This window comes from Macaca nemestrina, chromosome 19, assembly GCF_043159975.1.
Source record: "Macaca nemestrina isolate mMacNem1 chromosome 19, mMacNem.hap1, whole genome shotgun sequence".
In the NCBI taxonomy this organism is placed as follows: Eukaryota; Metazoa; Chordata; class Mammalia; order Primates; family Cercopithecidae; genus Macaca; species Macaca nemestrina.
In genome coordinates this window covers 78,644,661-78,670,805 of record NC_092143.1, presented here as the reverse complement: position 1 = coordinate 78,670,805, position 26,145 = coordinate 78,644,661, and the positions used below count along the sequence as shown (strand labels likewise).

Here is a 26,145-nt window from a genome sequence, read left to right as displayed (position 1 = left end):
GGAGGCCTGGGCTCTGATTTAAGACTATCTAATGATTAAATTATGCAATTTGGACAAATCATTGAACCTCTTTAGGTCTCATCTGCCTCATTCCTAAAACGAAGTTGGAATTAGTTGATTTTCTGTTTTTTGGAAATAGGGTCTTGCTCTGTCATCTGGGCTGGAGTGCAGTGGGGCTACCATTGCACACGGCAGCCTCAACCTCCCAGGTTTAAGTGATCTCGCACCTCAACTTTCTGAGTAGTTGGCACCATAGGTACACACCAGCATGCCAGCTAATTTATTTTTACTTTTTGTAGTGATGGGGTCTCACTATGTTTCCCAGGCTGGTCTCAAACTCCTGGGCTCAAGCGATCCCCTCCTGCCTTGGCCTCCCAAAGTGCTGGGATCATGGGCATGTGTCACTATACCCAGCCAAGTTAATTTTGACATTCAAACCCTAAAGAGTACATAAGTATGAAAATAATTGTTAGTCCTATGTTGAAATTTATATACGACTATGCTGAAGCAACAAAAAACATTAGAAATGACAACACTAGGTGAGTTCTAAGAACATTGGAATTCCAAACTCTGAGACTAAAATGTTCATCATAATTAGAAGCTGAACTAAAACCGGCTATGCCTGAGAAAACTCAGCTAAGTTTCTTCCTCTTTACCCTGAAAGTGTTTATGATGATGGCATCATCAGTTTTCTCACAGCATCAAGATAATTAAGACGAGTGACTCTATTTTGTGATGATATTTCTTTTTTCTTTTTAAGTGAAAGCAAGTTTACTAAGAAAGCAAAGGAATAAAAGAATGGCTAATCCATAGGCAGAGCAGCCAATGATATTTCTTATTTGAAAATATGTATTAACCCATGTGCAGGTGTAAGGAAGGTGAAGAATTAGAAAAAACAAATATTTGTTACACCCTAGAACTTAAAGTATTAAAAAAAAACCATTCTTTTTAATTAAAAAAAAGAACAAAACAAATATTTGTTTTATTCAATTTGTATAAAAGAAAATGCTAACAGTAACATGACATAGGAGGTATTCAAAATCATGTTAGGCAGAGGATATCTCAGAAGGATGAACTTATTAGAATGTACTGGTGGTGACCCTGTGATAGATGGCAGTAGAATAGTTGACAGGAAACCCTAATGGGGATTCAGATAATCACTTTATGATCAGGGAAAGACAATGTAAATTAAAACAATATGAATAAAAATTAATATACTACTAATTAAGATAGGGAAGATAGTACCTCATAGTAACTTAGGTCTAGTACCTATTTTAAGAAGTTCTGGGAATGCAGGATCTGGTATATAAAGTCATAATACCTATGTTTGTACAACTTATCCCTGGGCTATATAGGATTCTACTAACGTTAATGAAAAGTAAATTTTTTTCCCGCACGATTTCTGATGAAATAAACTATATTTCAATAAAAGTATTATACTACAATAAAACTCACAACGTTCAATCAATTATAACCTTTGTTAATGGATAAACAAAGTGATTCCTCAATTCTTTTCTCTACAAACTGGATATTGTTTGGCAATTATTCTATTTCTTTCTTCTCTCTGCCTTTTCTGAAGTATTTCTTTTGGAGGGGTAACGAAATATAACTTGAAATTAAAGTTTTTTTCTAATTTTCTAATTAGGAAATGCTAGTGTGCTAGGAAAACAATAGATTTTTATTTCAAAGTAATGCATGCTCCAGCTTCAAGGACTAGCAAGATAATTTAAACAAACAACAACAAAAAAAAACAAAGAAAGTAATTCTTCATCATGTTTTGATGGAACTTAACAAAATTCCTGGCTCATGACGGTTCTCAGTTTGAAACCCATAGTGTTCAATAGGTTCATGCTTCAGCAATACGTATCTGAAAGTGACTGAATTTTATTTCTCTCATTGATGTGACCATTATTGTTTATTAAAACATGAATTAAATGCTTATCAACAATACTTTATTATTTCACTTAAAGACTTATAAGGTATTTTGGGGTGTTTATTACTTACTCAATATCACACATATTGCTATAAAAGAAAAACAGTACTTCTTGTCAAATAGTTTACAATAAAAAGAAAAAAATACATATAAATACATAATGAGGGAGCAAAGAAGAATCAAGAGTGGCCATGAATCATTACAACACTAAGAAAGGACCCTTTCTGACAGTTACAACCAGCTCTCCATGTAAATTTCTTCTATCCCTAATATATCTAAGAATTGTTATTATTCTCACTTCTCAGATCAGGAAATTGAGGGTCAGAGATAAGGATCTTATGAAGTACAAATAAGGTCAGAAGGATGTGAGTAACACAGACTGAAGAGCTGGAGACAGCTATATGAAGGACCTGCAATGTGAGGAGAACTTCAGCGGGAAGCAGAGTAGGCGAGCCTGAGAAGCGGCCAGGAGAGGCCCTGACTGGCCAAGGAGAACAATCAGGCAACGATGGGGAGCCCAGGATGCACAGAGCAGGCACAGGGACCAGCACTCAGGGATGGCTTTGCAGAACAAGCTGCTGTGAAGGAGAAGTTATTACTCCTAGGATATGAGCCAAGAATATAGAAGACCTTGACAGCCAAGGCACTGGAATGAAGATTAAGTGGAAGAGCCACTGAAGACTCTTGTAGAGAGAGCCAAGATGAAAATGTATTTTTAAGATTAGTGAGTGAGTAGAAGGGCATTAGAATAGAAAAAAACTGGAACCACAAAGAAAAGGTGGAAACAATTATATAAATTTCAAATAATAAGGATTTAAATACAGGCAATGGAAATTGACAGAAAAGAACAATCTAAAACTTTGGAAGTAGAAACAACAGATGTTAGCATCAGAGTCAATACAGACGTGTATGGCAGGAAGGAGCCAGCCATGATTTGATGACAATGTGGACACCATCTCCTCTTCTGGGAGATGAGAGAAAGTTAGAAGAAACAGAAATAGAGCTTCCGGTCTCAGCCTTGACTGAGGGGCTTCCACCAAACTTAGACTCCCTCCCAAACTACTGCTTGAGAGGAACCAACACAAGCGGGACTTGACGGACAATACAAGAAGAGAGAGAGGATTTGCAGTGAGCTCCTCATCTACTCTAGCTACTTCTACATTTTTCTTCTACAGAAATACGCAGGTGCTGGGTAGGTAGAAACACTCAAAAATACTTTTTTAGTTCTTTAAATGAAATGATAAAGTATTCCAAACATTTAACTCATGATTTAATCAATGGTCAAAATTACATTATCAGTTACATAAAGAAACAAAAAGCGAAACAACTATTTTTCTTAAAAATAGTTCATTCGTTTAATGGGCTTCCTATGTTCTTTGTCACTTATTTTGATGCCTGAAAAGTGATTTTTAGGTCAAATGTATGATACACTACCACTGTATTTTATGTACTATATGAATATGCTATTATTTATACAAGGGTTCCCCGTATCGTCTGTGTAAAGGAACATTTACATCCATGCTATGAGGTTCAAAGCATAATTTTACTGTTTTAAGTTATTATGGAGGTTTCCTGTATATTTGCTTTTTTGATGCGTTACTGGTGACATGCATGGTTTATTTGTTAAGTAGTCATTTATTAAAGTAACATCCAGTTTCAACATTGTTCCTGTGGAGAAAAATGATCTATTTCATGACCACCAACTTAGTTTCTCAAGACTGCGTTGAAAAGCAAGGGCAGGCTCTATTTTGTGCTGAAATTTTATCTGAACTATAAAAAATGTTTCAGAATGCCATTTAAATATATTTAGATAAATATTTTATATAAATAATCTAATACCAAAAATAACAGTCTTTCAGTCCAATGATTTTATATAAATAACCTAATACCCGAAACAACAATTTTTTAGCCCAGTGAAATAAAACTTGAATGAAGAACTATTGGGAGCAATATGGAATGATTATATATAGGAAAGTAACTATATGAGTAATAAAAAATGACATTTCTACATCTCTACTCACTTTTCCCTCTTTCAATCAGTGCTTAAGAATACAGAGTACAGATACACATTTGTGTTGTTCTACAATGTAAGTAGTTCTTTCTTCCATCTTCACAGCAAAGACCTCAAAACAAAAGGTGCTTTTTGAAAAAACATGTTTTACATAAACATATCATTCAAAGGTACTCACGGTCTTCATCTGTCTGCACTATGAGTTCTTGGCTTTCCTTCCGGCCCTCTGGGTTCATGAGGATCAGTTTCACACTGACATTGGTGTATGGTGACAGGTTAGTGATCGTGTGTTGAGGGTGTGAGTTTTCTGTATCCCAGCTTACTTCTTCTCGCACTTGTTCTTGTCCTCCAACTTGGTAACAGTAGTGGACAGTGAGATTATAACTGTGGCAACGAGTTACATTATATCCAAATGGCTCCCAGCGGATAGTGATTTGCCGAGATTTGACCTCCACTACTTCCAGTTTTCTTGGGCCTCGCATGGGATCTATTTAGAAAAGAGGACAAAAGAAAACATGAGAAAGAAGAAAGATAAAGGCTCAGGTCAATCCCAAAGGTCACAGATATTCCCAGTTGTCCCCAACACCTGGTCTCCTCTTCTTCCTGGATAATAAATCCCTAAATCTTGGCTAGGCATTTGGCTACCCAGAATAAAGATGAAAGTTTCCATTATTTTCTGCAGATAGATATGGCCATGTGCCTAAGTTCTGAAGAATGGTATATAAGATGAAATGTCCAAAATAGTTTCTGAGAGGTGTTCTTACAAGGCAGGGGCTCACCATCTTTGGTCCTTCTTCTTTCATATTAGCTGGATGGAGGATATGACATTTGGAGCTCAGGCAGCCACGGTGAACCATGAGGCACTTAAACGTTAAGAATTCAAAGCACTGATGAAGGAGGAGCCAGGGTCTCTGATATCACTGAGCGACCATACCAGCCCTGACCTTCCCACCTCCAAACTTTTCATTAGGAAAAATTAAATGCTATCTTATTTAAGCCTCTTTTCCTCTGGGTCTCTGAATAAATAAACCAATCTTAATACTGATACATGTGTTTTTTCTTTAAGCATTAATTTATAATTATGTAATTGGAAAACATAAGAGTAAAAGCTTGAGAATTATCCATGAAATAATAGGAGAGCATAAACTTATGAGCAGAACAGGTGTTTCCGAATTTCAATCCGAACAGAATTCCATGCAATCAATTCTAAAGTAATTCTTGCCTATTCATGACAATTTCTTAGTATTCTTCTTTTAGCCCCAGCTCCAGGTACATTTTCAAGCTTAGAAATCTAAATGACATTGAGAGAATATAAGCATTTTTGCATGGCTTCAAACAAAATATATGCAGAGAAAGCTTAGGTTTGTTTATGAAATCATGATGAAAATAAATACTACTATGTGAATAACATTTACCCAGCACTTATAATGTACCATGCACTGCTACAAAAAATTAAGCATTCAGGGTTTTAGGAAAAGCCTAACCTAAAATGTCTTGTGTTATACATCCAGAAGTCATTTGATTCATAATTTTGATTTTTGTTCGTCTGAAGTGTGCCCACCAAATATGAACGTAAAGAGATCTACAATTGAGAAGGGACAATAAACTTGAGATATAAAAGCTACAGTTTATGGCACACTTACTATGTGTGAGTTGCTTTCTATATATTTCCTATTCCTTACAATAATCCTGTAAATATTTTTATTTCTAATATATAGAGACAAAATTTGTGACCAAGGTAGGCTCAATAACTTGATCAGGGTCGGGGTTTGCTGTGGCACTCGAATTTGGATCTGACAACTACAAATCATGCTGCCCCCACTCCACTGTTGGTCTCTACCAAACTAAAGAGAATCAAATAAGAAGAAATCAGGATCCTAAAGATACTAAGACTTCACCTAAAACCTGACCCAAAAATGTACAATATAATAAAGATGCAATGTATTTAAACTTGAGTCAAAAGTGTTGGAGGAATTCTTCTCCCTTTTCCTGCTAATTCCATAGAAGAGAGGGTCAAGGCCATATCCCCCGGTTCAGCTGTACCAGAGAGCCTGGTCGGCACTTCAGGGCGCTGCAAACTTGTCTGGACTATTGTTCAAGTTCACTTCTTGATTCCTATTTGCGCATAAATTCTTTGTGTCTGTTTTCTCCATCATTTATGCCATAGAGAGAACTTAAAATCCCCCCTTTTTACCTGCTAACAAATGAAAATGTTTAAAGTGGAATAATGTGAAATATGTTTTTACCTGCTAACAAATGAAAATGTTTAAAGTGGAATAATGTGAAATATGCAATGTAGAATTTACCAGATGTCTGCTGTAATCATAAAATGGGATTAATAAAGATCACTCATGCTACTCCGTCCTGTAATAAATCTAAGAACCAAGGAGGAAAACTCCTCCAAGAAATCGTGAGTGGCATTCTCATGGAATGTTCCTTATTACAAAATTAATTTTTCATATTTAAATTACTTCTGTAGGGAAAATGTCATAAATAAAATTATTTAGAAATAATATTGAAAGTTTTTTTTTCAGATTAGTAACTTTTACAACTTAACGGAAATGTATAATTTTATACAATGCTTCATTAGTTGAATGTTCATAAAAACTTCTAATAAGCTCCAGATCCCTTATACATAAACAGATCAACAAGTGTCCCTCTGCCCTTTTCCTTATTAATCCCAGGCCTCCTATTCATCACAGGACTGTTCTAATGCGTTTTCCTAAGATTTTCATCAGTTTTATTGACTAATAAAATGACTAAAGGCTTCAGATATTAGTTTAAACAAGAAGTACAGTTCTAACTTAATTTCAATGGAAAACTATTTTTCTCTGCATAAGTAAGTCTGCATCATTCGGTATTTCTTATCCAAGAAACTATATACTTAAATTAAAACGCAGGAGTAAAGACAAAGGCTTCTGTCTACCGGTCAAGTAGTCTTGAAATGCATGCTCCCTTTCTCTGTAAGTACCTTTTAGAATTCCATCATGGTAAAATTAAGTCTCAGATTTCCCATACATTTGCCAAGTACTATAGCTAAGCATAACACAAAACAATCATTTCTATGACAAAGGCTCTAAATTGCCTATTGTCATGAGTGGTAATCAGACAGGAGACAGAGGCTGTATGAGGTCTAAATCTTAGATGAAAAGAGAGTGGCACTCACTGGCTTGCATCTTTACATCAAAGCAAAACTACAGTTAACCAAAGCAAAACTATCTTACAGAAGCTTTTGCAGAATATTTTCCTTTGTGCCCTCTGTGAGCCTTTGACTATGGTCCGTAGTTCTGCTGTGTCTACTAATTTGTTGCTATCACCATGGCAGGGTCAATATCAATAGGGGTAGGAAGGGTTATATCAACATAGGATAGGGATGAAGGCCTCTTTGACTCTGATTCTCATTTGTCAAAAGCTTACAGGATAAGTTAAATCAACACCATGACACAGGGATATGGTCCACTTCAGATGGAGTATTGTCATTTTCTCTTACCAGGGTCCAAAGGCAAAGTTAAGTGAGTTGGGGAAATGGCTGGTAAAGCAGATACATACAATAACATAAATGAAATGCCATGTGCTACCATGTACCTATGAGAGCAGCCTCCTTTAACGATAAGTGTTGATAGGCTATGACCAATGACTAAGGAAATCTGACAATTCTTTTAACTCATACTAAGCAAACTGCCTGATTTCAATGCTTCTTTGTTTTTACTTTTTTTCTGCCATTCTGCAAAATTAAATTCTGATCCAGCAATGGATTTATAATAATTACATCTTCAGTTAGTGTTTTATAATACCTTTGTTTTCAATGTTTCTGCAGAACGATTTCCATTAGTGTGCTGCTAACTGTGAATGAGGCATTCCACAGGGACATTTACTCTAGTGAGTTATACTGATGATCACTGAACACTCTGAAGGGCATCACTGTAGAAATGTATCACACTGTAGGAAACAAATGGCAACTTCATAACCAGAAATGTGTAATTTTGGTAGGCTAATTGCAACTCACACTGCATTTCTGGAGTAGAATAAAAACACTGCCCCCCAAAAACTTGACATAGCATTACAAGCATTCTATGTGCACAATATATATCTCTTACAGTTAGATAACAGGGTGACAAATTGTATTCATAGGACCACTAGTTGTAGGAAATTTCTCCTCTTTCCTCATAATCCTGAAGATGCTACTGAGAATGGAATTGATTCCAAGGCCATTTTTCTTCACACTCACACCCTCTGACCACACTGATGCCTCCCTGCTTCCCTGAAAGGGTATCATGACAGGCCCCATTGGCATGAATCATGAGGCCAAGCGGTCCACTGTGGGCCCACTGACTCATGATAAGAGATGAGAATGGCCTCCCTACGGAGAAGCGCGCCGGAAGCTCAGTCAGTGAGCTCTTACCGACTCTCCCACTGATGCCTGCAGCATTTTTCATTCTGTTCTTTTTCTGCCAGCTTGAGCAAGGTTTCCAGCAGAGAAGTCTGACAGTTGCAGTCCTGACCTAAGGGACCAGCAAGCCCACTTCTAGCCTCCAGCACTTCAGCATCCTATTTAATCAGTGATCCTGGCTCCTTCTACATTCGGTCCTATTTTTCTATGAACAAGGGCAAAAACTGACTGATAGGATCGATTTCCATTGCAGGTTCAATTCACAGCTCATTTCTTTGGAACTCTGCACTTTACCTTCTATTACTACTACAGTGCTTTTTCGGAAACTCAATTTCAGAACCTGTGAGAGATACTTGGGTGTAATTTTAGGATCCTGTCATTGATAATCAAAAACATAGATTACAACCAATGCTCCCACTAACAGGTTTCTGTTTTCTACCTCTCCATGAACTCTACGGAGGTCTATTACAATAAAGGGAATAACAACCAGAATGGCATGGTGAGCCCCTTCAGGACCTCCAGCTATTGTACTTCTGCCTCACCAGTCACACTACAGGGTGACAAAATAATAAAGCAATAGCTCCCTTTACTTTACTATTTAGTGAAATCAGAGCAAAGGTCTGAGTAACTAAATATTATAGTGACCTACCCCAAAATTCAGTATTCCTAAGCAGCAACGATTCTGGGTACATGGCCTTGTTTTTAGGTGAAGTAGTTAAAGGCTTTCAATTGGTCAGTGCTTTCCAGAGTTTAAGAAGTACCTTGTCAGTCAAGCTGAAATTGCTGGAACACAATTTAAATCTTTAATTTACACTGCCCTACAGGCATCTATGTAATGGTGATGTAATGGAATGAATTCAAACTTATCCTAAGAATTATATAAATTTGAATATATTTTTCCTCCAGAATACTTTTCATAGATAGCACATTAATAGTTTTCACATTTTATCATAATCAGAATCAAAAAATGCCCTTGGAAACAATCTGCTTTTCTTAAATAAATCATACAATCCTCTATAAGGGAGAATAGTATCTTCCTAACAAATAGGCCAAATTTCAAAAACAGTACTCATTTAAGAGAAGGAAAAAAAATAGTCTTACAGAATAAATGAAGGAAAGTATAACAATGCCAAAGTCTACACAAAATCATTCTACTTCATTTCCTGGTTTAAGATGGACATAGTCTCACCATGTCTTTCATGTATTCCAAATGTTGGTTTGAACTCCGCCTAAATTGTAAAGGTAAGTAAACTACTGCCCAATCTTGCTGGGAAATAGATTATCCACATAGCAACTAAATAATTTAATTTAAATTATTAAGTTTAAAATTAAAAAGACTAATCATTTAAATTTCCATCATATTTGAAAGCTGGAATTCCCATTCACATGTTATGGCAAACACGCAGAAATATCTTCTATAATAAAATGACTAAGATACACACTTATGGTGAGAACACAGATCTCAGATAAGGGAAGATAACACTCTAAACAGGCCACAACTGACAGCCTAGAGGCAGCACTCCCCAGCGGTGTTAGGTAATGCTGAACGTTAGGTAATGCAGTATGTCCAAATGCTTTGCTTAGTTCTCGGTTTGCCTTGTATATTTTAAAAATAAAGTAAAAGAATCCATTGTGGACCCTGGGCTAGTCATCCAAGGTACCTGGTTTCAGAATAATTCCACCAAATCTTTCAGGATAAATATTTTGAGAATTTTTTTTTAAGTTTAAATTTTTATTATTTTATTATACTTTAAGTTCTAGGGTACATGTGCACAACATGCAGGTTTGTTACATCTGTATACATATGCCATGTTGGTGTGCTGCTCCCATTAACTCATCATTTATATTAGGTGTATCTCTTAATGCTATATCTCTCCCCACTCCCCCCACCGCACGACAGGCCCTGGTGTGTGATGTTCTCCACCCTGTGTCCAAGTGTTCTCATTGTCCAATTCCCACCTATGTGTGAGAACATGTGATGTTTAGTTTTCTGTCCCTGTGATAGTTTGCTCAGAATGAAAAGTTTAAATTTTTAAGTAAAAAGCTTGCTGAATGCTGAAAGTTCAGACCTCACCAATATGCCATATATCCATATTGCATGACTGTACTTGTACCCCTAAATCCATGAAAAATAAAAGTGTTATTGAATAGAGGTTGGAAAAAGAGGCGTAGAAATTTATTGTTGATACTTTCCAAAATAAAGAAATGTGGGTATTGATAGGGCACTCAATAATAACATGTCATATTTTATTCTCCCTGAATGATGAACTGTACAAAAATAAGGTTAGAAGTGTCACAATGATTGAAACATGTTTTCATTTTAAACAGAATAATTTTTTGTTGTTTAGGGTTTTTGAAATTTTAAGTAATAAAACCTCTAAAACCCATTGAAAAGTATAAAATAAAACAATATTCTGTGTATCCACTAATATCAAATGTTAACATTTTATGTTTTGTTCCAGATCACTTTTTATTAAAGAAATAAAATATTACTGCTATAAAATTTTGCCACCTTCCTACTTACTATTCAAAGGTTATTATCTATCATTCCCAAACATGTTTTTGTACTTTTATTACATTTATCTAGGATGCTTAAAATTTTTCAAAAATGCTACTATTTTTTGCAACATGAGATTCCATTCAACATAGTGGAGTTGAAGCTATGTTAGTTTAACTGGTGTCTAGAATTACATTAAATAAAATACAGTTTACTTATCCATTCCCCTACTGCGGAAAAGACAGCTGAGTCTACCTTTTCTCTATTACAAGCAGTGCTACAAGCAGCATCTTTGTCTATATGCCCTTCTGGCCACAGTTCCCCTTAGTGCACATTAAAAGTGAGACTGTTGACTTGTAGATGTTATATATCTCTAAGTATAACAGATAATGTCAAATTTCTCTCCAAAAGAAAAACAATGTTCAGATCCTTTTTTTTTTTTTTTTTTTTTTTTTTTGCTAAAAAAGGTTGCATTTCAAGGCTATGGGCCTATACTGGCTCCGAAGGACAGATCTTTAATGGTTCCAGTTAAATGTAAATAAGCAAAGTCTAATATGCGTTTATCTTTTTTTTTTTTTTTGAGACAGAGTTTCACTTTCTCGCCCAGGCTGGAGTGCAATGGCACAATCTCGGGTAACTGCAACCTCCAGTTTCAAGCAATTCTCCTGCTTCCCAAGTAGTAGGGAAAACTAGTGTCCGCCACGACGCCCGGCTAATTTTGTATTTTAGAGTCGGAGTTTCACCATGTTGACCAGGCTGGTCTCGAACCCCTGACCTCGTGATCCTCCTGCCTTGGCCTCCCTAAGTGATGGGATTATAGGCATCAGGCACTGCAACCATCCCTAATGTGCAATTATGAGTTGCATCATTTATTTGGGATAGTATTTGAAATAGAGATCTACAATACATAGAACTATTTCTTTCTTTGGCTATAGCAACTGTATTTGACAAAGGTTCACGTTAAGAATTTCTCCCAACCACCACTCATTATATCATATTATTATTGTGTTTGTATGAAAACAAAATATTCAAATTCATCAAATAATTACTAAATGAACAATACATCCATAAAGTAATTATTAAAATTTCTGATTACAACAAAATGGCGTATCATTTACTCTCAAGGACTCTCCCATTTGAAAACAACTAGATCCAGTAGAAGACATTTTTTTAAATTGCATAGGATGTAGTATGTCTCCAGCATATACCTTACACCATGTCCCTTGTCCAAAACAAAGGGTAAGGTGGAGCTCTAGTTGTCTATATCAGCACCGGAATCCAAAGATGAAGCCACGGGCCAGGGGCGGGGAAGCCAAATACGATGTTCCCAAGCTAATCTCAGACAAATAACAGTGTGTACAGTATCCACAGTCAGTACCATCTCCTGATTCCAGCAAACACAAATACAAACCTATAAACAAACTGATCCACAAATATAGGCCTCCTACTTTCACAAATAAAGACCACCCAAATATAAGCTCACTAGTCAAGATTAACAAAAATAACAGAAAACAAGATGCCCTGAGAGTCAACAGAGATAAGACACAACAGATTCACATCACTTAAATGACCAGATTCAGAATCTAAAATTTGCATGCCACTTCCAAAATTAAAAATGTAATTACAAAAATGAGTATGTAATACGTCACTGAAAATGACCAATTTTAAAAACAGCTAATGTAACTTTTAGAAAGAATAATATTGTTGAAATAAAACAAAAACCTCAATGGATAGGACATGAATTATGTACTGTATAAAACTAGACAGCAAGATTGGACACAACTTAAGAGAGAATTAGTGAAGTAGTGAATGAATCAGAGGAAGTTATCTAGAATGTAGCACAGAAAAATAGAAATAGGAACATAATAGAAAATAAGAAAGAAAGATAGAGGGCAAAATTAGAGGGTGTATCTACGTCTAATTGGCATTCCAGAAGCAGAACACAGGGAACAGAGGAGAGGCACCAACTGAAGACACAATGTCTGAGAAACTTCCAGAACTGACAAGAGCTATCAGTCAAAAGATACAGAAAGTATAACATATACAAAAGATAGAAAAATTAAATTAATTCCACATTCAGACATAATGTAGTTAAGCCACCAACACCAAAATAAAGAGATGATCTCAAAAGCATCTAGAGAGAAAAAGCACATCACCTACAAAGTAATGGGAGATTGACCAAAGAGTTCTCAACAATGACAGTGGAAGGCAAAAAAACAAGGGAATAAAATACTCAAAGTACAAAGAGAAAATATGAATGCGAATATGTCAACTTAGAACTATATACATAGCAAAACTATATCATTCAAGGATCAAGACAAAATAAAGCTAATTTTAAAGAATCATACTTGAGTGAACTTACTACCAATGAACCTGCAATAAAGGATCACCTTCAAAAAGAAAAATGAGTTTTGAAAGAAGGTCTGAGATGCTAGAAGAGATGGTGAGCAAAGAAACATAACTTACGTTTGTAAAATAACAATACTGTCTAATTTTAGAGCTTTTTATATATACAGAATGAGACTGCTGACAACAAGAGCAAACACACAGGTAGGGCAATGCTCAGAGTTACAGTGTTGTAAGATCTTTCCATCACTGGGAAGGGAAGTTTAAGATACTAACTACAGACTTTCAGTATGCCAGGCAAACTCTTTAGGGTAATCACTATACAGATAGCCATAGGATAATACCTTCAGTAACAAGTAACTCATCTAAAGAAAATAAGTTCTTTCAGTCAATTATGGGAAAAAAAACAAAAGAAAAGAAAAAAGGCAAGGGGTGAGGGGAAATGTAGAAAAACAGGAAAAACCAGAAAGCAAACAGAAAAGTGCTAGATAGAAGTCTACCACTAGAAGTAGTAGTAATATATTAGTAGTAATATTTATACTAGTAGTAATATATACTATATATATAATATATATATTAGTAATATATATATACTAACATATATTAGTATATTATACCAATATATACTAGTATAATATATATACTAGTAATATATTAGTAATACATATATAATATATAGTATTACTAGTGTATATTACTACTAGTATATACTAGTAATGACAACACATGTAAATAAAATCTTGTCTATTAAAATGCCCAGAGAATTAAAAGTAAAATCAACATCGTGCCATAATCTATTTACAAAAAATAAATCTAAGCTGTTTCACTACAACATTTTCCTGGAGGTTCTATTCAGTACAGTAAGAAATGAAAAGTGTAAGAATGAAACAAGAAAAAACAACACTTTAATTATATGCAGACAATGTGACAGGCTTGGCACACAGCAGGCCCTACAAGTTACACAAAAAAGCAAATGTTAGCAAGGTGACCAAATATGGAATTTTGAAATCCTCTGCATTTTTGTATATTATCAAACTGAAACATCACTGATTTTTTTTTCATTTACAACAAGATCAAATGATACAAGGAGCCCAGGAATAAATGTTACAACACACCAATAACAGATAAAAATCCAAAACCTCATTGAAAGACATTAGTGAGGATCAAAATAATTGGAGTTATACCATGTTTATGAACGGCAGACTCAATATGGTAAAGGTGTCAGTTCTCCCCAAGCTAATCTATAGAATCACTACAATTTCAGTTAAAACCTAATCAGAGTTTTAAGGAACTTGATAAATTGATTCTAAAGTAAATAAATAAGTGCAAAGGTCCCCAAACAGAACACTCTGTAGCAGAATGAGGCAGGAAAATTTGTTCTACCCGATACCAAGAGTTATTTAAAAGCTACAGTAACCACACAGTGTGGTGCTGCTGAAAGAACAGACATGAAGCACAACAGAAATCTTGATGTTCTATATGATAGAGGTGGCGTTTCTGATTCCTGGGGGAAACAAGTTGTGCGAGAAGTGGATTCCTACCCTGTATCATACACAAAAATCAATTCCGACTCAATTAGAAGCGTAAAAACTGAAATTTAATTTTTTAAACTAAAGAATGTAGGGGATTATTTTTTCTGATTACAGGGCAAAGAAATAGTTCTTAAGCACCAACTATCAATGAAAAGTTCAAATTTATGCTACATTAAAAGTAAAAACATATTTATCAAATGTATCATAAGGAAAGTGAAAACCTAAGCTATAACCTTATTCTTGTAAAGAAAGGAAAACAACCAAACACAATAAAGACAGAAGTTATGAAGAGGTATTTAGTAGAAAAGTAAAAGGCAAACCACAGAATAGAAGATATTGGCAACCACTAAACAAACGAGAGATATTGATTATATATAGAACTTCCACCAATCACAAGAAAAAGATGACAACTCAAAAGAAAAGCTGGTAAAAGAACAGGACTTTTGAAGAAGAGGAAAATTACAGACCACAAACATGAAAACATGCTCAAGCTTAATACTAATCTGGGAAATGCCCATTAGAGTCACAGTAAATTCCATTCTATACCCATCAGTTTCACAAAAATTAGAAAGTCTGGTAATACTGATTGTTGGCAGCATGTAGATCAATGCAATGTGTTACACAGCATTAATGAGAGTGGGAACTGGTACAGCCACTATGGAACACAAGTTGGCATCATCTTGTAAAGCTAACCTTAGAATACAACCCAGCTGTTATATTCTTAGGCATATATTCTAGAATAGTGCTCTTTCACTTAGAAGAATAATCAGGCATATTTTCAAAAATACAGTCATGTGTCACCTGAAAACAGAGATACATTCTGAGAAATGCATTGTCAGGTGATTTCATTGTGTGAACATCATAGAGTGCATTTACCCAAACCTACACAGTAGAGCCTACTCCACAGCCAGGTTTAGATTGCCGCCTACAGCCCCTAGGCTACAAATCTGTACAGTATGTTACCGTATTGAATACTGTAGGCAACAGAAACACAGCGGTAATTATTTGTGTATCTAAACATAGGAATAGTACAGTGAAAACATGGTATTATAATCATATGGGACCACAGTTGTATATGCAGTCTGTGGTTGACCAAAATGTCATTATGCAACACGTGACCCTATAAAGCTCTCTAGGCCTCATGCCCAGAGATACAGATTTGTTGGGCCTGCAATGAAGTCCCTGGATTTGTATCATAAGCAGCCTGGGTGATTCTAGTCATCAGAGAAATTTGAGAACAGCCTAGAGCCTATTCAAAGTAGTGCTGGTTCTCACACCAGCACAGCAGCATCCCCTGGAAGCTTACTAGGAATGCAGATACTCAGGCCCCACTTCTGACCTCCTGAAGAGGAATCTTCACCTGCACATTGATTTGGAGAAGTTCTGTCTTGGAGGAGGGCTTTTTCAGAGTGCAGGCTGTATCCCTAGGTCATATCACAGTGGCATTTGTTTTAATGAAAGAGAATAGAAAAGAAACATAAAAATGCATTTTAAGTTAAGAGATATGGATTGTATCATGTAATAACTACATAACAATGAAAATACATTTCATGCTGCATCTAAAGGGTTTGAAAAATGCATTCCTAGAGAAATTCTTCCCAGTGGGCACCAGGAGACACGAGCAGAAATGTCTTTACCAGCATTATTGTCAAAAGAATAAAAAAGAAAAGAAAGGAAACAATCCAAATATTTACTGAGCCAAAAGCAGATAAATATCCCTACGAAGGAAAGTTAGACTACATAATTAGCTATAGCTATGAGCTATATATTGTGTTTCAGAAACACATAGTATTGAATAAAGAAAAACAAGTCCCACAGGACTACTATGATGCAATCTTATAAAACTGAAAAACATGCAAAAGGAAATGGTTTAAGAATACCTACGTATGCGATAAAACTGTTTTAATAACAAAGAGAAGAGCAAAGGAAAAATTTACATAAAAATGAAGATATTGGCTACCTCTGTCCTGGAGACACAGAGATAAAATGAGAAGAAGACTACAATTAGGGGGAAAGGTTCTAGAAGTATTCTGTTTTTAAGATGGGAAGTTGATTACTGCTATGCTGCACAATTTATGTAGGTTACATATGTCCTTTGTTTGTATCAAATATTACATAACTTCAGAAAGCATTATTATAGGAAAGGCATGAATATCCTAGAAAGATTGTTGGCTCTTTGAGATTTCCTTCCTGGAGAACAGTATATCTTGGTTCTTCTGAGAGACGTACAATGGTTACTACCAGGCAGACTTGAAGGGAGCAAGATCATACGTCATTAAATATTCAGTAGTTCCATAGATACCCCCACAGGATGGAGTCCTCTGACTTGAAAAGAATTACAAAGCAACCCTCCTTCGAAACACACGATAGGCTTCCTACCAGTTGTATTCTCATCCCTGAAACTAGACCTTGGTTCCTAAAAGCTGAGCTTCAGGCTTGAGCGCAGCCTGGATCTGACACTTGGGTACAGTTGTTGCTCCCCCTCCCCTCACCCAAACTTCTGAATCTCATTTTGCATTCTTGGAAACTTAGCGCTAGATCTGAAATGGAACTCAGAGCTGTCACATCAGGAGGAAGAGGGCAGTCAGGCAGGTGACCATCCAAGGCCACCGGTAACTCATGTGGTACCTCTGTGCAATTAGAAAAGAGAGCCCCCTTCCTTCCTGAAGACACTTATTTTCACCTGTTGGAAAACTACCACAAAAATACACAAACATACAAGGTTTATGATTATGTAAGTTTCATGATAAAAAGATATGTTTCTACTGGATATATGTATATGCTGTGCACACTGAAAGTCCTTAGAGAATATATTTATAATTAACAATTTCAGAACTTACGATGAACCAAGCCTCAAAAAGTGAATGTACTATGAGGTATGCATGTTGACAGGAGTGTATGAAGGTTTTTTGTTTTTTGTTAGGAAACTAATACCATTTACTCATTTACCAGAGTTCAATATTCATATTCACACTTAAACTACATTTTCTCCAAGGTTCATATTCCAGTTACTCCCCGCTAACGTAACTATCCCTCCAGCCACTGCCAGAATGCCTTCCTGATGTGACAGTTCATCTGCAACAATCAAAGGACTTCTAATTCATGCTCTTATCATCTGACCGAAATAAAAAGTCTTCCCATTGATAAGTCACAACTGTGAAAGCGATCGCAGAACGCTTCTTGGTTTCCATACCAGTCAAGCAAATCTATCTGATGGACTTCGAATAAGGTCCTCCCTCCAAAATTAGTATCCCTGTTCAGACTGATCCAATATGCAAACGGCAGCATCTTTTTATCGGCCAAAAAGTAGTCTTCAATTCCTTTCAGTCTTAGTACAAAATCAAATGCCCTTATGACTATTCCTTCTTAGTTGCAACAAAAACTAACAGACTTGGCAGGGCGTGGTGGCTCACGCCTGTAATCCCAGCACTTTGGGAGGCCGAGGTGGGTGGATCACAAGGTCAGGAGTTCGAGACTAGTCTGGCCACCATAGTGAAACCCCGTATCCACTAAAAATACAAAAAAATAGCCGGGTATGGCAGTGTGTGCCTGTAGTTTCAGCTACTTGGGAGGCTGAGGCAGGAGAATCACATGAATCCAAGAGGTGGAGGTGCAATGAGCAGAGATTGTACCACTACACTTCAGGCCAGGTGACAGTGCGAGATTATATCTCAAAAAAAAAAAAAAAAGAAGAAAAAGAAAAAAGAAAAGAAAGAAAGAGGCCAGGCGCGGTGGCTCAAGCCTGTAATCCCAGCACTTTGGGAGGCCAAGACGGGTGGATCACGAGGTCAGGAGATCGAGACCATCCTGGCTAACACGGTGAAACCCCGTCTCTACTAAGAAATACAAAAAAAAACTAGCCGGGCGAGGTGGCGGGCGCCTGTAGTCCCAGCTACTCTGGAGGCTGAGGCCGGAGAATGGCGTGAACCCGGGAGGCGGAGCTTGCAGTGAGCTGAGATCCAGCCACTGCACTCCAGCCTGGGCTACAGAGCGAGACTCCGTCTCAAAAAAAAAAAAAAAAAAAAAAAAAAAAAAAAAAAAAAAAGAAAAGAAAGAAAACACAAACCTCACAGGCTTTCATAGACTCACGTGGTCAAGATCCCAGTATACATATGTTTATTATGTTTCTCTATGTCTTACTGCATTCTGTAACAATCAAGTTACATATCTCATCCCATTAACATGAATCTTTATCCTGGAAAATGCCTATATTTGTTAATCAACACATTTGGTAAAAGGATACTAGCAGAGTATAATACATAGTGAACAAACAGTTCCTTTGTCTCATAAATCAACTCTAGAAATACCTCCTTTTCTGCAGTGTTTACCTATTTTCTGTGAAAAGCCTTTCCAAGTTTCCGCGTTGTGACTCACATCTCTGCTGTGCTTCTCTGTTTTAAGGAAGTCACACGCACTATAAACAAGGCTTTCACTCACCAGTGGAACTGTTCGGTTTTTGCCTGAGCTCCTTGGTGACATTTCCAAAGTGTAAAGTTCATCACTACAGAAGGAGCACCACTGCTACACTCAAAATTAGAATCTTGAGTTGTTTCTATACAGGGGAACAAACAAGCTGCAGTTCATCCTATAGATGAACTTTACAAGGGAACTGTTGTATGAAACAAATAGGAGTCTGCAGTAAAAGACTTCCTTGATATTTATTTCTGACTATATAAAACAGGAGGAGGCAAAATGATTTTCAAAGAGTTTTTCAGAACTGTCAAAAATTGGTTTGGAATGGGTTTTGACCTTTTGTAACCCTCATAAAGCTATGATAGCCACAAAAAGCCTTGGAAGTTTGGAACTGATATTTTACCCAGGGCAAAAGAGAACCCAAACCATTCACTCTCTGCTACAGAAGTAACGTGATTAGTGATGAAAACAGTGAATCAAATACAATTTCAGTCTTACCTATATGTAACTATTACCTCTAGTTAATACTAAGCAGGTAAGTGTTATTTAAAATATTTTTTTTACCTATTTAGAGCCTCCTATTTTGGTATTTACAATCTTCTTATGATTAGACTGTTTTCTGTTTGAAGTTTACAAGTCTGCACAAATGGTTTCAGAAAAAACCACACTCCACTCTGCTAGACTGACGGCTATACTGTAATTATCCGTCTATGTTTTCACCAACAACTTTAAAAAAAAAAACCAAAACTTCCTCAGTTTAAAAGAGCGTATGATTGATAAGTTAGTTCTTATTTAAAACCGAGGTTTTCCATCCTGCTAATCTGCCAGGGAAGCTTGGGAAATGAGATGACAGAACACTCAGTTCCAGCCGAAGAGTGTGTTCTCAGCACCCCACCGACAACTGGGATGGCAGGGCGGGAGGAGGTATGCTACAGGAAAAATGAACCCGCCACTTTTATTTTAAAAAGAGAGAAAGAAGGAAAACACGGGTTCTTACTTGAAATTATTTCTGTTCCAAATAAAACAACTTAAAAAAAAACCAAGCTTGCTCCTTTAGTAAAGAGCAGTTTACCTCTCTGCTGAATTATCTTCTTATCTTGCTACCAAATTTGTTCCATTTTAGTGTCAATTTTTCCCTAAACATAGTTTTTGTGTGGGATCAACTCCATTTTCCCATCAAGGTCAGACGACTTTGCAATACTTTTCTATCCCTCTCAAGCCTAAGGTAATTTGAGTAAGCTCAATTTGCTGATTTAAAAAATACAAAGGCAATGTGGATGTTTTTCATTGTTTTCCTGGAAGCCAGGGAATCAATCAGTTATTTACTGAAAATGGACGGATTCATATTCACTTATTCTAACACTCTTGGAGGCCTGTCATCTGTTCCATAGCCCTTCAAGAGGAGTCTATTACATGTGTTTATGAATGGTTACCCCAAACTTCCTTTCCAAATTAACTTTGGACTCTTGATTTTATAGCACTCAACTGGAAAAAGTTCCAGACATCCTTCATCTCCACTGTCCACCAACATGAGAAGAGTGTGGGTTGCACAGCCCCAGGAGTCCCTGGCCGATTCATCCATGTACCACACCCATCTTACCCCCTTCCCTCTTGGTTCTGACATTCAGCTATTATGGTGGGAGGTTGAGGAGCACTGTTGGGGATGAGGGTGAGGTGGAGTTTTATAAAGCTCTCCAGGTGACTCAGAGACCACCCTTATTCCACCTGGTCACAAATCCCTGAATGGGAAACATGTACACACATATACTGTATTACTAACTTAACAACTAGAGAAAGTGCATTGTGTGACTGATATAAAACAGCACACTTTTGTTCTTTGGTGCTATCCTCTTTTTCAAAATTTGCTATTTTTGCAGGTATTACTTTCTTGAATACAATAACAATGTAACTGTCACAAAATAAGAATTATCATATAGCTAATTCTTCATTAAACTTAACAAAATGAATCACAGTTTGATGTGCATATCTTTCATTTTAATTGTTTATTTGCCACAAAAACTTTTTTTTATTACTACCAAGTATGTTTCTTTGAAATGCTGCTTAGAAGTGACTTAAAAATTATGGAACACATTGAATCATCTTAATAAGGTAAAGCATTCACTTGCCATCTAGTGTTCCATTTAATTTAAAATGTTCATGATTCTTACCATGTTGAAAATTAACTAAAAATTTTCATGAGGATCCACAGCTATTAATTCCAATGGGTTATAGATATGATAAATAATTTAAAAAGTCTTAGTTTCGTTCATTCTTTCTGAAGTTGAATTCTCAGGGAAGAATCAAATCTTTCAAATTAAAAAAAACCCTTCATTTGGTCTAGTGATCACCTGAAGTTCCAGACACCTTCTCGCTTATTAATACCTTGTGGCAAGAGTACATGGTGGGCCGATGTAGCGGGGAACACTCCCTGAGCAAGTGTGGGGAGGCGGTGATGCTTAGCTTTGACTTGGAGGCCAGGAGTTTGGGTCTGGAGGACAGCCATATATTATTATTAATATCTCATTTATACTATGAATGATGCAACTGCACAAAGTCAATCTGACCACACTGGGAATACTGGGGAATACTGGCCTCTGAAACTAGATCTTCTTGTGGGGAAGGGGAAGGCAGGGAGAATAAATGATATCACGGAAAAAAATATAATAGATTCAAGCAAGGAAACCACATCAAGGAGGACCCAGAGACACACAGACTGGGGCCATGGGGAGGGGCTGGGATAGGGAATCACACTTCTTCTCTGACTGCTCCCTCCCTCCCCAGCTGCAAGTTGGGAACTGATTTAAAAACATAAACACAGGAGTGCTGACACAGGATGGATACAAGATAGAAAATAGACGCAAGATACATAGAGGATAAGTGGTATACTCAGCTATGCGTTAATATGTGGAGGTTTAAGAAGGTCAATAAATAATTGTCTTCTCTTTCAGGTTCTCAACTGAGAGATACACACGCCTACTGATCTTAGACAAGTAAAGATTTCACTAATATTAGATTTTTTACTGTATTAGTCTGTTCTCATGCTGCTATGAGGAAATACCCAAGACTGGATAATTTATAATGAAAAGAGATTTCATTGACTCATAATTCTGTATGGTTGGATGGTTGGGGAGATCTCAGGAAACTTACAATCATGGTAGAAGGTATTTCTTCACAGGGTGGCAGCAGAGAGAATGAGTGCCAGCAGGGAAATGACAAGCACTTACAAAACCATCAGATCTTGTGAAACTCACTCACTATTATGAGAATAGCATGAAGGAAACCGCCCCCATGGTACCACCCTTGACATGTAAGGATTACAATTCAAGATGAGATTTTGGGTGGAGACTTGGCCAAACCATATCAACTACTGACATAGGTGAGTGAAGAAAAAAGACTTGATTTGTGGAAGTCTGCTATTACAATCATTCTTAGTTTTCCTCACTTAAGTCCCTTTTTTCAACATCTTTTTGAGCTATAGTTGATGTGTCATACAATCCACCCACGTAAAGTGTACAATTCAATGGTTTTAAGTACATTCACAGAGCTATGTGACCATCACCACAATCTATGTTTGGAACATCTCCAAAAAGAGATTCCACATCCATTAGCAGTCACTCCCATTTGCCACAACCATCACCACCCTGTGCCCTTGCAATAACTAATCTACCTCCCATCTCTACAGGTTTCCTACTCTGGGTATTTCATATAACTGGAATCATACAAAATGTGGTCTGTTTAACTGGCTTCCTTTTACTGAGCACAATGTTCCCAAAGTTCATCCATGTTGTAGCATGTAGCAGACTTCACTCCTCTTTATTGCCAGGTAATATTCCACTGGGTAGATATACCACATTTTTTTAAGCCATTCATCAGCTGATGAGAACTATATGTTGTTTCCACTTTTTGGCCATTATGACAAATGTTGCTGTGAACATTCGTGTTTAAGTTTTGTTTTGAGACAGTCTCACATTGTCACCCAGGCTGGAGTACAGTGGTGCAATCACAGCTGACTGCAACCTCTGCCTCCCAGGTTCAAGTAATCCTCCCACCTCAGCCTTTTGAGTAGATGGGACCACAGGTACATGCCATCACATCCAGCTAATTTTTGTATTTTTTATTAGAGATAGAATTTCACCATGTGGCCCAGGCTGGTCTTAAACTCCTCAGCTTAAGCAGTCTGCCTGCCTTGGCCTCCCAAAGTGTTGGTATTACAGGTGTGAGCCACCGTGCCCGGCTTATATACAAGTTTGTGTGGACACATGTTTTCATATGTGCTAGGTATACTGTTGGGTACCTAACTAGAAGTGGAATTACTGGGTCAGATGATAATTCTGTCTAACCATCTGAGGAGCTGTCAGACTGTTTTCTGAAGTGGGTGTATTATTTTACATTCCCACCAGCAATATACGAGGGATTCAATTTTTCTACATCCTGGCCAACACTGGTTATTTTCCATATTTTTTGACAGAAATCCTAGTGGGTATAAAGTCGTATCTCACGGTTTTGGTTTTCTTTTTTTTTTTTTTTTTTTTTGGACAGAGTCTTGCTCTGTCGCCCAGGCTGGAGTGCTGTGGCATGATCTTGGCTCACTGCAACCTCTGCCGCCTGGGTTCAAGCGATTCTCCTGCCTCAGCCTCCCGAGTAGCTGGGATTACAGGCGCCTACCATCACGCCCAGCTAACTTTTGTATTTTTAGTAGAGATGGGCTTTCACCATGTTGGCCAGGTATTTTTAGTAGAGATGAGGTTTCACCACGTGGGCCAGGTTGGTCTGGAACTCCCGATCCAAAGTGATTCACCCACTTTGGCCTCCCAAAGTGATTACAGGCACGATGTGTTTATCATTGTGGCAGCGTGTCTTGATTACTGCAACTGTGTAGTGAATCCACTCTTGAGCATATTTACACATCCTCCATTCACTGATGATCCAAGCACTCTCCACTCCCACCTAGGGATGGTTAATTTACCTCTAGTTGTAGAAAAGATCATTTGTGTCCCTCTGACAATGCCCAGAAGAAACTGATTAAATATCTTCAGTTCCCTTTTCAAATGTCATCTATTCAATGGATCATTGCTCTCATAGGACAAAGTGAGAGCTCACCAAGATTCTCCCCCTGAACAAACTCTTGTCAGGCCCCAGTGAGCTCTCTTGTTGACTAGGCCTCAAGCCTGGCCTATAAAGACTTGAACAAACACTAACAGTTTCTAAAAGCTCAAAGCTTCATCGGTAGGATGATCCTAGCCCCTCTGAGAATGCCTGCCTGAGAAAACTCCAGACAGAGAATTTGTTGTTTATTCCGGCAATTACCTGAAGATAGGGCCCCCGTCTCCCAGTCTTAGAGGGTGCAGGAGCCCAGTCTCTGCCGAAGAGTAGACACCTAACTTCTGTCAGCACTGGCTAACAAACCCAGATGGCTTCACATGAATTAACCTGCCCTTTCTGCTTTTTATAATTTTTCACTTCCCTGACTCTCCTGAGACCCAGCTCACCCCCTCTCCTCCCCTCCCTACTCCCTAATTCTCCTTTATAAATGCCCAGTCCTCTCTGCACAAATCGAGGTTGACCTTAGATCATGCTGGACTCTTTTTCCCATTGCAAGATGATTACTGATTAAAATCTGTCCTTGCCCCTGTAACTAGCGTCCAGCTTTGTTTATCTCTGATAGACAGCAGAAGAGGGAGGAGGGTTGGGGAGGTGGCCCTGACTTCTCCATGGAAGCATCAGGATTGGAGGATAAGCATTCCTCCCAACATGGAGAACAATGTGAAAAAGAAGTAAAATAAATAAATAAAAACTAAATAGCATAACTCAAAACAAAACAAAACAAAACACAGCATCAGTACACTCAAGTCTCATTTCTACGTAAACTTAGAATAGCAAGCATATAATAAAGATGCTACCATAGGACCAAATAATTGAAAGAGGGGAGAGACATTCCAGGCAGAGTAGACCATACTGATGAAGATATAGTATCAGATGATCACACAGCCTGTTTGGGTAGCAGACTAACACCACGGCTTCAGGTTAACATTAAGGAATTCTACCAGTGACTAAAAAGCTCCCAGGCAGGGACTAGAATCTGTGGCACATACTAGGCATATTACTAAGAAAGAGGGCCAGGTACCACCATAGACAGGCACCTGGTTGCTTGCTAGGGCTCATAAGTTAGGATCTGATCTCCTCATGTATCACCAAGATAAATCAGGCTATACAGGAACCAGAAGCAAGGGAACTGGGTGCTGAGCTGCACGTTCTCTCCACATCTCCCTTGCCTGAGGTCAGCAAAGGGCCTGAAGACAGTACATATCATGCCTACGTGCTGGGCCCAGTGCCCCCAGCTGTGGGGAACACAGGTCTGAGGGCCTGGGAAGCAGACACAATAAGCAGCCTGTAGGCGGCTGAGATGGAGTGAAGAGGGGAAGCCTGCAGGAAAGGGGGAGTTGGAGGGTCTACAGAGGGAACTGTCTTGGCGATGGGTACATGAAGCCCGGACCGGGAAAATGGCAACATGAGAAACAAACCACAGGCTACGACCAATGAGGTGGGCAGGCGTAGAGCAGGAAGGTGGGAAAAGGGACAGGAAAAAGACACCCAAAAAGCTAGCTCAAACTGAAGGCAGTATTGCCAGGACAGGGGACAAAGGGAGAAGAGCTTAGGTTGAGATGCCTCCCACTGCTTGCTGCTGAAATATCCACGAAGGACACCTGGCATGTCATTTATACTAGATCTGAAGCTCAAGGGTAGGGGAGAAGGAGTCAGAGGTTATGTGATTGTTCAAGCCAGCAACACAGATGGCGATTCCAAGAAAAGTATTTAAAAAGAACAGAAGGATAATGAAAAAGACCACATTTGCTGTAATAAAGTACAGTTTATTTTGTTCTTCTTTTAAGATTCTTCAAGGCATCTGCCCTCTCATATGAAACTGACAGTAATAAGATATTAAGAGTTATAATTTTTAAACCATTCATTCTTTGATATATGCCATTTTCAATATATTATTTTATAATACGTTTTACTTAAATT

At 37.6% G+C, this 26,145-nt stretch overlaps 1 protein-coding gene across 10 annotated transcripts in view; it reads right to left on the bottom strand.

Annotated features, from left to right (window-relative positions):
* LOC105478860 (protein tyrosine phosphatase receptor type M) overlaps positions 1-26,145 on the bottom strand; it is an 826,332-nt gene that overhangs the window by 333,670 nt on the left and 466,517 nt on the right. For all 10 annotated transcript variants that reach the window (XM_011736570.3, XM_071085869.1, XM_011736565.3 and 7 more), the window contains one exon: positions 4,123-4,431. In XM_011736570.3, coding sequence (XP_011734872.2) covers positions 4,123-4,431 — 309 coding nt within the window. The remainder of the gene's footprint in view (positions 1-4,122; positions 4,432-26,145) is intronic.